This window comes from Budorcas taxicolor, chromosome 25 (assembly GCF_023091745.1).
Source record: "Budorcas taxicolor isolate Tak-1 chromosome 25, Takin1.1, whole genome shotgun sequence".
Classification (NCBI taxonomy): domain Eukaryota; kingdom Metazoa; phylum Chordata; class Mammalia; order Artiodactyla; family Bovidae; genus Budorcas; species Budorcas taxicolor.
This window is the reverse complement of record NC_068934.1, coordinates 40,867,752-40,880,435: the sequence shown is the minus strand read 5'-3', so window position 1 is coordinate 40,880,435 and position 12,684 is coordinate 40,867,752. Positions and strand designations below refer to the sequence as shown.

Genomic DNA, 12,684 nt, shown 5'->3' with positions numbered 1-12,684 from the left:
CCTGAGCCCAGCCCAGCAGCTTCTGTAAACATACATGGCACTGCAGGCCACCTTGGTGGGGGGTGGTCACCCCACGGGGCTGGCCAGCAGGCACCAGATCTCGGGGTGGCCAGGGCAGATGCCAGCCTGGACCACAGATGAGAATATGTGGGGAGGGGGCCGCTCTCCATCTCGGCCCTGGGAGAGCAGCCAGAGGGCAGTGATGGGGAGTCAGCATACTCACGGCCTGTCCTGGAATAGGGGGTGCCAGGATGCCCCTGTTGGGGGGCAGTCAGGCTGGGAGGGCAGAGTATGGCCCTGCCCCGCCCCCCTTTGGCAGGCTGTCCCTGCAGCCTCCTCCCTGCTCCACGGCCCTCCCTGTCATTCCCTATCTGGAGGGCCCAGATCCCAGCTGCCTTGGCTCCGGGGGGGTCCTAAGCTGAGGTAGGGAGGCGGACCCCCCAGCTCAGCAGCAGTGCTCAACGCCTGAGGCGACACTGGCCCGGGAGCGGCCTCTCCCCAAAGCTGCCCGGCCCGAGGGGCAGCCACCAGGAGCCTGAAGGAGCCACCTGCTCTGGCCCAGGCCACGGTCGGTAGCCACTCCTGGGTGCTGCTAGCGTGCCGAGATGACCAGGTCGTCCTGCTTGGTGGGGCTGGCCCCGCGGCCAGCCGGGGTAGAAGTCCGGACCTTGTCCACTGCCAGGCACTCCTGGCTGCTGAGGCCTGTGGGGGTCAGGTCCATGAGCTCGCCCGAGGAGCTGAGTGGGAAGGAGGGTGACAGCGAGATGCCCGAGGAGGGGTCGGCTGAGCCAGCGAAGAGCCGTGGGGGCTTGGGCACCAGATTGGGCTCGAACTGGGCTCGGAGCAGGATCTCCTGCTGGCTGGGGGACTTGGGGCCCTCGGCGTAGTCGCTGGTGGGGCTCTCAGGCACCACCATGCAGTAGAGGTCCTGGAAGGAACTGCTCTTGCTGTCCAAGTTGAAGAGGCTGTCGATGAACTCGGCAAACTCCAGCACCTGCGGGCTGGGCGAGTCCCCCAGGCGCCCCTCCTGCAGCGCCAGCTCTCCACTGCGGGGGGCTGCCCCTCCGCCCGCTTCCTCCGGCTCCTCGTTGGCCGCGGCGCTGGGGGGCCGCTCGGGAGTGACGCCCCCGCTGCCCAGGGCAGCCTCCAGGGGCTGCGTGTCCTGCGAGTGTTTGGACAGGCTGTCGGCTGCCAGCAGCTCGGTGCGCGAGCTCAGGGATGGGTTCTCCTCGGGGATGGCCGGGTCGATGTAGAAGAGGTGGCCCTCGTCGCGCTCCAGCACGGCATGGAGGCTAGGCGAGCCGCGGATGCTGCGGAAGCCGGAGGAGCGGCGCGAGTCGAAGCTGTACAGAGACTCCGTGTCCGACAGACTCTCCATGGTGGCCAGTGGTGCCCGCCGCGCCTGCAGCTCGGCTGCCAGCCGCTCCTGGGTAGACAGCAGCAGCAGCTCCACCGGGTCCTGGCGGGCCGCCGAGGCCGCGGCCACGGGAGAGAGCAGCCGCCCCTCCGAGAAGCCCTCCAGGCTCATCTCAGACTGGGACTTGCTCCTGCAGGTGGGGCAGGGAAGGGTGAGACTCAGAGGGGTGGGGAGACCCACCCCCAGCTCCTCTGGCTGGAGGGAACTTGGGGAGGGGAGGAGGAGAAGGTAGTTAAATGGTCTGGGGACAGGGAACCCTCATTTTTAAAACCAGCTCAGGAGACCCCAAGATAGAAGACAGGAGGGTTGATGCAGGGCCAAGCGGGGCAGCGGTGGTGGGGGGGGCACTGGTGCCCGTCTCACGGTACCGACAGGAGACGGAGGCCCAGAGAGACTGGCTGCCCCAGGTCCCTGGGGGCAGAGGTGAAGGAGAGAGAGGGAAGGAGGGAAGGCAGGGAGGGAGGCGGCACAGCTGAGAGCCGCATCCACTGGGTCCAGCACGCTCCGGGCCAGCACCTAGAGGGGGTCCTTTCTGAGCTGCTGTCACTTCCTTCCTCACCCTGGGGTCCCTCCCACCTTTCCCAGGGGGTGTAGTCCTTTGCTGGATGGGGCCCCGGAGCCCCAGGCTCCACACACCGGCCTGCAGGGAGTGACTGAAGGACCAGGGATGGGGAGGCAGCGGTTACTGTGGCTGCACGGACACTGGCTCCCCCGTCTACTCAGCAGCAGGGAGAGATGTCCAGGTGTGCCCACCAAGGGCCGGGAAGCCGCCAGCACCCTTCTCAACAGCCTTGGGGCCAGATTTGCCACCTGGGAAGGAAGGGTCCCAGAGGGGAAAGAGGAGCCCCACCCGCCTCAAGAGCTACTGCCTCAGAGCTCCCAAAAAGTGCGCATGAAAGCGGAGTGTGTGCACACACCTCTGTTTCTGTGTGCAGCGTGCATACCAGGCAGTCGCGTGTCAGCCGGTCCAGGTATCTGAGTGGCTGGGTCTGGGCACAGTGCATCCCTCACTTACACGCATGGCTGCCTGTGCAAGTGTAGCCGTGTGTACACAGCAGTGTGTTGGCTGTCTTGATGTGTCCTATATGTGAGTCTGTCTGTATGCAGCTCTGTACACTCAGAGCTACTATCCGTGAACACAAGTATATGCACATGGCAGCTTTAATACATGATGCAAAGAGCCACCTCACTGAAAAAGACCCTAATGCTGGGAAGGATTGAAGGTAGGAGGAGAAGGGGACGACAGAAGATGAGATGGTCGGATGGCATCACTGACTCAATGGACATGAGGTTGAGCAAGCTCCAGGAGATGGTAAAGGACAGGGAAGCCTGGCGTGCTGCGGTCCAGGGAGTCACAGAGTCAGACACGACTGAGTGACTGAACAACGACAAATGTGTGTGTTTCTGTGTAGGTGCATGGGTGTCCACCTGTTTGGGTCTAAACGGCTAATGAGTGAATCTGTGTTTGTGACCAGGGGTGTATGCATCCCTAGACACCCACTGGCCCATGTGGGCTTCAGTGGTGGCAGGCTGAGGGGCAGTGGAGGGCAGAGCAGGAGCGACCCCAAACAGGGGGGCAATCCTTCCTATGCACACGGACAGAGCTGTGTGAACATACGAGGGCCCAGGGTGTGTATACGAAGGTCCACAAGCATTCACGCTCTGAAGGCGCGTTTGGGGCCCCTGCACGCACTCTCTGGGCTGGGGGACAGTGCTGACCTGATGCTGCTGTCTCGGCGGTCTGCGGCGGGCAGCTCCAGGGCCAGGCCGGCAGGCACGGGTGGCCCCGTGGGCAGCGGCTGCTGCTGGAAGATGAGCTCGGGGGTCAGGTCCACCTCTGTGGGGCTCACCATGACCTTCGCAGCGGACAGCAGGGCGGTCTTCCCCTTGTTGTAGTTCTCCAGCACCTGGGGATGGGACGGGGAAGCGGACAGTGGCTGAGGCGTGACAATCATGTGTGGGCGCAGGGTGGCAGGCCAGGCTTCTCAGGCCCAACAGACCTTCATGGGGTCAGCTGGGCCCACTCTCCTTCCTACCAGGTCCCTGCTCCTCCAGGAAGGCCAGAGACGGGCCCTGTGATGGAGCCTCGCCCCACACATGGGCCAGATTGGAGCCTCCCTGCGGTCGGCCGTTCCATGGCTGGGAGATGGCCAAGGCGGCCCCTGCTTGGCTGTGTATCCGCCCAGCGCCAGGTGGCTTTGGGGTTTCTGAGCCCAGCCTGCTTCAGGGACAGGTCCTCACGCATCTTCTAGACCCTTCCACCTCAGGACCACACGGTGGTGTAGACAGAGCTGGGTGTGGGGGCCAGGACACGAAGGGGCTCCCTGGCCCACTGGGTGTCCAGGGAGTGCACACTTCTGAGTGTTGCCACCCCCTTGTGTGTGATGCGGGGACGGCCCGGCCAGCGGGGGGTGGGGGTGGGCGGCAGCTCACCTTGTTGAGCCCCTCCATGACCACGTAGGGGAGGTGCTCGTGCAGCATGGCCGGCGAGATGATCACCTCGTTGAAGGCCTTGTTGTCGCCCCAGATGGCGAAGTATGTGGGCTCCTCCTGCTCACAGCAGCTGAGGGGTACAGGGGCCAGAGGGAAGCCAGGGGCGTGGGCGGCAGCCTGGCCTTGGCCCCCAGGCCCCTGGCCCTGCTCTCGGCCCTGGGTGAATTTGGAGACCCCTTGTTTGGCCGGGCCAGCCAGGCTGTGTCCCTGGGCTCCTCGCTCCCCACCCGCGCCAGGAACGTCTTTGCCAAACGGAGCCAGAGAGGCTGACCTGGGGCCTCAGTCCTGACCCTCACAGAGTCTTTGATCAGTTGTGGTCTCGGCCATTCCTGCTCCACCCCTGGGGCAGGGTCCCAGCTCATAGCCCAACCCTCTGATAGAGCAGAGTTGGGAGCGAGGTGGGAGAAATCTCTCTGATGCCCCCCTTCCTCTTCTCTCTCCTGCCCCCACCAGCTGACTGACTGCCAGCTGATCCCAGCAGTGATGCCAGCTGACAGCTGAGGTGTGGGCCAGCCAGGGCCTTAGGGTGACCCTCCAGGGCATTTGCTTTTAAATGGACGCAAGTGGGGAGAGCTGTCCTGGGGGAACACCAGGGAAGAGCTGACGCTGGGGGCATGGCCTGGCCAGTCATTCCATGTCCCAGGCCCAAGGCTGGGGCAGCCCCATGGTGGGGGCCCTGGGCCGTAACTGCCCAGCCTTGGTGACCGAATGAAGGTCGGCCCATCCCCTGCCCCCTGCCCCGGCCACTGCCACCTCCCAGTGGCCTGGGTCCCAGGCACCACCTACCAGCACTGCTCCGCTGGGTGGTTGTGGACCACGTGGATGATGCGGCCGGGGGGGTAGAGGGGAGTGCTGGCTGACAGGGCGATGGTCAAGTCACTGGGGTGAGTCCAGAGCCGCGTGCTGGCCAGGGTGGTCACCTCCACCTCCTCGGGCAGTTCTGACTTGGGGATGCATTTGGTGGCCCCCACAATGATTCGCCACTGTGGGGACAAGGGGAGGGCTGGGGTCAGGGCTGAGCAGCGCCAGCCAGCTGGGGAAGTGCTCAGAAGGAGGGTTTACAGGTGATGGGGGAGCTGGGAGGGGGCAAGGGAAGGGCAGCACCCACTGAAGAGGCAGGGGCTGGAGTGCTTGGTGGCCACGATGGCCAAAAGGTGCCAGGGACAGCTGGGGTGGGATGGCTGAATTTTGGGTCTGCAAGGCCAAGCAACCCATTGTGGAGCGACGGGAAACAGGCCCAGCGAAGAAAAGGGACTTGCTCTAGGCTGTAAGTCAGAGGCAGAACAGACCCTAAAGCTCAGGCCAGCTGCACCCGCTTGGCCAGGTCAGCGTCAGGTCCCCCCCCACTGCCTCCTGAGCCAGACGAGTGCCTGGGAGGGGCAGCTCCACATCCTGGAAGCAGGCTCCTCCTAAAGCTCTGCTGCCTGCCCACCCTAGCAGCTGGTACCTGGCCCAGCGCCCTGCCTGCCAGACGGTCCTGGGCACCAAGGCTGGGAATGGTCCCACCTGGGCTGAGAGAGTGAGTGGAGCGAGGGCCGGCCTGGGGGCACAGAAGCCCTTCCTGCCTTGGCGTGCCTGGCCGCAGCCTGCCCACCTTTGGCTTAGTACATTGAATGCCAGCTTGCTACAGGAGAAGCCCCCAGTGTCCTGCCCTACACGGGCCTGAGGGGGGGTTAGGAAGGGCTGGCCGTCTCCTCTCAGCTGCAGGCAAAAGCAGAACCCACTGCCCCCAGGTCCCCTCTGCAGGTGAACTCCAGCCTCCCTGAGCCTGGGGGATTGCGGTGGGCTTTGGAGGAGGACTTCCAGTCACACGGGACCACTGAACCTTGGGACGGCTTTGGCCTGACTGCAGGTGGCTCTGGGCCCAGGGGCCAGGACTCAGGAGTCCTCAGCTCCAGTCCTGACTGTGTTACAACTGGCTGTGTGAGCAAAAGCGAGCCCCTTGCCCACTGTGGGGCTCAGTTTCCCCATCTGCACAAGGACAGGCAGGGGGCAGCTAGGGGGAGCACAGAGATGCTGAGAGTCTATGAGCCTGAGGTCCCCGAGACACCAATCACACCCCAGTCGGGCCTCCTGCAGCGGGGGCCTCGTGTGCTTTGTGCTGAGGGGTGGGTGGCCAGCAGGAGGTCAGGGAGACTAGAGCCCTGGGTGCCCAGGCGGGAGAGAGGGGACGAGCTCACTTTGGGTTTGGTGCTTCGCTGCAGGACATCCAGGAGCTGTCTGCGGAAGCCTTCCAGCTGGGAAAGGCCGATCCTGGGGGAGGGAGCAAGACAGAACGTCAGCCGGGGCTGGCCAGGGATGGGGAGGTGGGGGTGAGGGGCAGCTGGAGCCCCAGGAACAAGGAGACTGGTCCATCAGGGTCACGGGGCAGGTGGAGGAGGGCCTGCAGCTCAGCAGGGCCCAGTCAGGAAGTGAGGCCAGGAAGGGGGGCGGAGCAGGCCGGGCCCACCTTGTCCTCTCACCCTGGACACGAGTGGCGGGGGTTCTGGGGTCCCTCGAGGAGGTGGGAATCTCAATGAGAAAGACGGGCCACCTGGGTGAGGGCCTGAGGGGGAGGACAGCCCAGAGCAGGCCGGGGGAGAGAGGGACCAACTTGCCTGGGAACAAGGTCTTTGCCCAGAACCACAGCCGTCACAAATTCCTTGGAGTACTCCATGGCATCCTCGCTGCAAGGGAAGCCAACGGGGGGGTAAGGCAGGGGAGGGGCGAAGTGTGTTTCCTGGGGGGGCTCTGCTCCAGCACTCCTGGAGCCAGTTTCTTGACTCGAGACCCTCTGGGGGGAGACTTCCCTGGTGGTCCAGTGGCTAGGGCTCCATGCTCCCAAGGCAGGGGGCCTAGGTTCAATCCCTGGTCAGGAAACCAGATCCCACATGCGGCAACTAAAAAGACCTCGCAGGCCACAAGGAAGCACAAAGACCTCCAGTGCCACAGCTAAGACCTGGCACAGCCAAATAAAGAAATTAAAAAAAAAATAAGATCCCTGTGGGGAGTAGGGCTGGGGTCCCTGCCCCGCCTACCCTGTCAGCAAGGCGCTGCTGGAGCTGGATCCCACTGTGGGCCTGGCATTTGACAGAGCGCCTGCTTCCACGCTGCAGGCCATCCCCAGGTTCCCCATGACCAGATACCAGCCTGCCCAGGGCAGCCCCCGGCCCAAGCCAGCTCCCCCCACCGCCCACCCTTGGCCCCACCAGCCCCAGCCAAGCGCCCCCTGGACCGCTTACCTCAGCAGACCCCCTGGGGGGGAGTAGGCAAAGCACTTGAGGGTTGGGTACTGGGGTCTCAGGAGGAAGGAGAGGATGGCGGCGGTGCCTGCACCCAGGGAGTGGCCCACCACAATCAGGCCATAGTGTTTGGTTCCGCGGCCCTGGGGGCGGAGAGCAGCCCTGAGCGCCCCACCCTGCTGCTGCCAGGCTGACCCCAGGGAGGCAGAGGGCGCTCCCCAGAGGCCTGGGATCACGTCTGTGCTGTGCTGGGCACAGGAAGAGCCAAGCTAGACGCCCATGGAGCAACTTCTTAGAGAGACTATTTAACAAACTCTTACTCATCCTTCAAAACCTTGCACAGAGGAGAAGCCTTCTGCAAGACATTGTGTCTGTACCTGGGACTGTTGCTATTGTTCAGTCAGTTAAGTTGTGTCTGACTCTTTGAGACCCCATGGACTGTAGCCCCCCAGGCTCCGCTATCCATGGGGTTTCCTAGGCAAGAATACTGGAGTGGGTAGCCATTTCCTTCTCCAGGGGATCTTCCTGACCCAGGGATTGAACCTGGGTCTCCTGCATGGGCAGGTGGATCCTTTACGACTGAGCCACCAGGGAAGCCTGCACCCGGGACAGACCTTTGTATGAGTGATTACGCTCTATTACGACCATGTGGTCACCTGCTCCCATCCCTGGGCCCCAACAGCTGGACCAGGTCTCCTGAGCCCAGGGACGGCTTGGCTTTGGGAAGGGCAATTGGGAGCCCCTCAGGAGCTGCCTGCCTGCACAGGGAAGGGTGGGCAGTGGGCAGGGCTCAGATCAACCCAGCCACAGCAGTGCCCCTTCTATCTGCTCTGCAATCACATTCTGTGTTCTTTCTGCTCAGCATCTCAGAAGCCCAGGACCTGAGCCATCTTTGTGCCTCGGGTGCCCGGCACCATAACGCGGGTGGGGCTGAGCAGAGGTGTCCAAGAGGAGCTGGTACCAAAGAAGAAAGGGCCAGAGAGGGTGGGAAGGACTGAGCAGCGAGGAGAGGGCTGGGGGGCTGGGATGGAAGGAGTGTCCGAGTCCGGCTTGTGGGGGTGGGGTGGGGAGGGCGCCATCATTCACCCATTCTGTCCCCGGCCTGTCGCCTCGTGGGAGGGCTTGCGGCATGAAGAACCCCTTACCAGGTCTCGCCCAAAGGCCTGGGACAGAACCATCTCCTGCTCCAGCTTCTTCTTGATGTACTCGGCCGAGAGGACCATCCCCTGGTTGAGGAGGAACAGAGGTGGGTGTCACTATCATGGGGAGGCATGAGGGCCCATCAGGGACCAGTGAGACCAGTGATGGGAAGCTCAGCAACCCTGTCCCGCTCACGTCCCCCTTGGGTCCTCAGGACAACCTGGCGGGGGGCTGGGGGTGCCGGTGGACACTTGATCACATCATTTCCATTTCACAGGTGGGAAAACTGAGGCTCAGAGGGATTGTGGGTCTAAGAGGAACCAGTGAGATCCCTTCTCTGTTGCCTCCTTGAGCTCTCTCTTGTGGGACAGGGTCTGGGCTGTGCAGGGCTTGGGGGTCCTGGCAGGTGGGGGGCAGTGGATGTTCCAGACTGATCCACACCACTCTGACCGTCTCTCTCGGTGAGAGGAGCGACTCCGGAGGAGGCCCTGCCCCAACCACGGGCCAGGCCTGCCTGCTGGCAGCAGAGAGGAGAAACGTGGGGGCCCACGAGAGCAGGTGGGGGTACCTTGTGTCCCAGCCAGGTGCCGTGGTGGCCCTCCACGGGGAGGCGCTCGGCGTCGCCAGTCAGGTCTGTCAGGGCGTCCTGGGGGCAGGGAGGACGGTGAGGCGTGGGACTGAGAACGGAGAAGGAGGTGGGCGCCCCCAGGGGCTGTGAGGGGGCCCGGGGTCGGGCGGGGTCCCTGGGCGGCGTACCTTGGGGGACAGGGTTCCCCGGATACTGATCACCACCTTCTTCTTGTCGTGGTCCACCGCCACGTAGAAGGGGGTTTCATAGACCTGGCAGAGGGCAGCGCGTGAGCCGCAGGGGCCCCTGTACTGGGGCCGGATGCGGGGAAGTGACGGGAGCAGATCTCCTTCGGGCCCGAGACTCTGGCTCCACTGGCCCCTGAGCCCGAGGCTTGCAAGGGTCACAGTAGGTCCCTCCCAGCCCAGCACCCAGCCTGCCCTGCCCTCCCAACTCCGCTGACTCGGGCGCCCTGAGCACTAGGTCCTGCCTGCCTGGTCCGAGAGGCTGCCCTCTCCCCTCCCCAGTGCCTCTCCACGTCCCTCAATTCCTTCCCCCAAAGGCTGGAGCCAGGAAGCCCCAACAGCAGGTGCAGGGCTGGGGTCCACTTCCTAGCTGCAGAGTGGGCACAGGCCAGGATGTGGGGAGAAGGTGATGGCCCAGCTCTGGTTTGCCCACCTAGGGGAGCGATGCCAGCCAGGCCAAGGGCTCCTGCCACCGCGGGCAGCCCCGCCTGCCCCCTGCAGCCTGTGCAGGACCCAGGCTGTGGACCAGCCTGCCTGGACCCTCACCGCGTCATGGCAGGAGGTGTAGACGATGTCCACCGCGGTCATGTTCTCATCCAGGAAGTGGCGTCGAATGGCGATGGCATTGCAGCCGCAGCAGTTGTCTTCCTCGATGGTGACTCCGGGGGCGAACCGGGGCCGGGCAGGGCACAAGCAGCACCTGGGCGGGTGGCAGAGGGCTCAGAGCCCAGGACCCCGATGGAGCCACGGTCCCCCCCCATCCTCTCGGGAACCTGTTCTTGCAGCCAGCCCCACGCCCTCTCTGAGAGCCTCCCTTGCAAAGCTCTCCAGCCCGTTCCCCAGTCCTCGCCTTATTCGGCCTCTTGACAACACGTGACCCAGGGGGTCTCTCCTGCCCCCTTTTACTCTCTCCATTCGGCGGGAGGCACCCCTCTCCTGGGCTGCTTTTCCTCATCCGTGTCTTCTCACTGAGACCAGAGGACAGCCCTGGACCTCCTCTTCTTTCTAATGACACGAGCTCCCAGGGCCTCACCCGCTCTTGGGCTTTAAATACCACCTGAGTGCCAAAGAGCCCCCCAGAACTGCTTGCATTCATCCGCCTATGAAAACCCTCCTCCCAGATGTCCCCCAGGATTGCAGTTCCCTCAGCCCCAGATCCCAAGGGCCTAGCCCCCTGTGCTTCAACAGTCCCCCACACCCACCCCTGGGCGTTCAGCGCACGCTTAGAGCCAGCGGGTCCTCAACCCACCTCATATCCCGTATCATCGGTCAGCACATCCATCAGCTGTGCCTTCAAATTCACATCCAGATGCCAAATGCTTTCCGTTTCTTGCCCCCATCCCCCCGCCCTGCTCCAAGCCACCTTATCCCTGCCTCCCTGCCTCAGAATGTCACAGGGGCTCCCGACTGGTCCTCCTCACTCACAGCCACCCCTTACGTTCTCAGCCAGTGACCTTTCATGATAAAAAATGAGGCGGCATCCCTGGTGGCTCAGTGGTAACGAGTCTGCCTGCCAATGCAGGAGACATGGGTTCGATCCCTCGTCTGGGAAGATCCTACGTGCGTAGGACCAACTAAGCCCATGAGCCGCAACTATTGAGCCTGTGCTGTAGAGCCTGGGAACTGCAACTATCAAGCCCACCCTCTGCAACAAGAAAAGCCACTTCAGTGAGAAGCCTGCATACGGCAAGGAAGAGCAGCCCCCACGCTCCACAGCTACAGCAACTAAAACCCAGCGCAGCCAAAAATAAATAAATAAAAGAAATTTTTTTTTTTTTTTAAGATATAAGATGAGCTACATCACTGCACTCAACACCTTCCAATGCTGCCCTTCCTGCCCAGTATAAACGCCAGAGTCCAAGCAAGCACCAAGGGCCCAGCTCCATCTGGCTCCGTTCTCTGGCCTGTTGCCTCCCATTCCTCTTGGATGCACTGGAGATACATTCCTGCCTCAGCATCTCTGCACTGCTGTTCCCTCAACCTGGAACATTCTCCTCCTGGATACTGTGTGGTCAGACCCCTCGCTTCTTGAGGCCTCTGTGCAGTTTATACTGCTGTGAGATCCTCTTGGGGCCACCTCATATGACAGCTAGCCCCTGCCCAGTGTTCCCCAGTTTGACCACACAGTCAGCTCAATTTTTCTCCAAAATACTCCTATGCTCCAAAGCACTGCATTTCCTTGTCTGTGCCTCCCCAGCACCAAAAACACAGTTGTTGCTCAGTCGTTCAGTCGTGTCTGACTCTTTTCGAGCCCATGAACTATAGCACGCCAGGATTCCCTGTCCTTCACAATCTCTCGGAGTTTGCTCAAACTCACGTCCATTGAGTCGATGATACCATCCAACCATCTCATCCTCTGTTGCCCCTTTCTCCTGCCACCCTCCTCAGTCTTTCCCAGCATCAGAGTGTTTTCCAATGAGTCGGCGCTTCGCACCAGGTGGCCAAAGTATTGGAGCTTCAGCTTTAGCAGCAGTCCTTCCAATGAATATACAGAACTGATTTCCTTTAGGAGTGACTGGTTTGATCTCCTTGCAGTCCATGGGACTCTCAAGAGTCTTCTCTAACACCACAGTTCAAAAGCATCAGTTCTTCAGCACTCAGCCTTCTTTATGGTCAAACTCTCACATCCATAGATGACCACTGGGAAAATCATAGTCAAAGCTATGGACCTTTGTTGGCAAAGTGATATCTCTGCTTTGTACTACTTTGTCTAGGTTTGTATACCTTTTTTCCTAAGGAGCAAGTGCCTTTTAATTTCATGGCTGCAGTCACAGTCCGTAGTGATTTTGGAGCCGAAGAAAATAAAGTCCGTCACTATTTCCATTTTTCCCCCATCTATTTGCCATGAAGTGATGGAACCAGATGCCATGATCTTAGTTTTTTGAATGTTGAGTTTTAAGCCAACTTTTCCACCCTCCTCTTTAACCTTCATCAACAGGCTCTTTGCTTTCTGCCATAACGGTGGTATCATCTGCATATCTGAGGTTACTGATATTTCTCCCGGCAGTCTTGATTCCAGCTTGCACTTCATCCAGCCTGACATTTCTCACGATGTACTCAGCCTATAAGTTAAATAAACAGGGTGACAATATACACCCTTGACATACTCCTTTCCCAATCTGGAACCAGTCCATTATTCGATGTCCAGTTCTAACTGTTGCTTCTTGACCTGCATAAAGGTTTCTTAGGAGGCAGGTAAGGTGGTCTGGTATTCCCATCTCTTGAAGAATTTTCCACAGTTTGTTGTGATCCACATAATCATAGGCCTTAGTGTAGTCAATGAAGCAGAAGTAGATTTTTTTGGAATTCTCTTGCTTTTTCTATGATCCAGAAGATGTTGGCAATTTGATCTCTGGTTCCTCTGCCCTTTCTAAATCCAGCTTGTACATCTGGAATTTCTCACTTTACACAGTGGTGAAGCCTAGTTTGAATGATTTTGAGCATTACCTTGCTAGCATGTGAAATAAGTGCAATAGTGGGGTAGTTTGAACACTCTTTGGCATTGCCCACAACACAGTTCAGTTCAGTCGCTCAGTCGTGTCTGACTCTTTGCGACCCCATGAAATGCAGCACGCCAGGCCTCCCTGTCCATCACCAGCT

At 60.8% G+C, this 12,684-nt stretch overlaps 1 protein-coding gene across 1 annotated transcript in view; it reads right to left on the bottom strand.

The window, feature by feature from the left end:
• Positions 1 to 415: 415 nt before the first annotated feature.
• Positions 416 to 12,684, bottom strand: part of DAGLA (diacylglycerol lipase alpha) — a 58,255-nt gene continuing 45,986 nt past the window's right edge. Inside the window, exons 11-21 of the mRNA XM_052661853.1 lie at positions 9,631 to 9,784; positions 9,028 to 9,111; positions 8,840 to 8,917; positions 8,277 to 8,357; positions 7,132 to 7,274; positions 6,508 to 6,576; positions 6,091 to 6,163; positions 4,697 to 4,893; positions 3,851 to 3,980; positions 3,137 to 3,324; positions 416 to 1,547 (exon numbers count right to left, since the gene is read on the bottom strand). Of these exons, the coding sequence (XP_052517813.1) occupies positions 593 to 1,547; positions 3,137 to 3,324; positions 3,851 to 3,980; positions 4,697 to 4,893; positions 6,091 to 6,163; positions 6,508 to 6,576; positions 7,132 to 7,274; positions 8,277 to 8,357; positions 8,840 to 8,917; positions 9,028 to 9,111; positions 9,631 to 9,784 (2,152 nt within the window). The 3' untranslated portion in view covers positions 416 to 592. The remainder of the gene's footprint in view (positions 1,548 to 3,136; positions 3,325 to 3,850; positions 3,981 to 4,696; positions 4,894 to 6,090; positions 6,164 to 6,507; positions 6,577 to 7,131; positions 7,275 to 8,276; positions 8,358 to 8,839; positions 8,918 to 9,027; positions 9,112 to 9,630; positions 9,785 to 12,684) is intronic.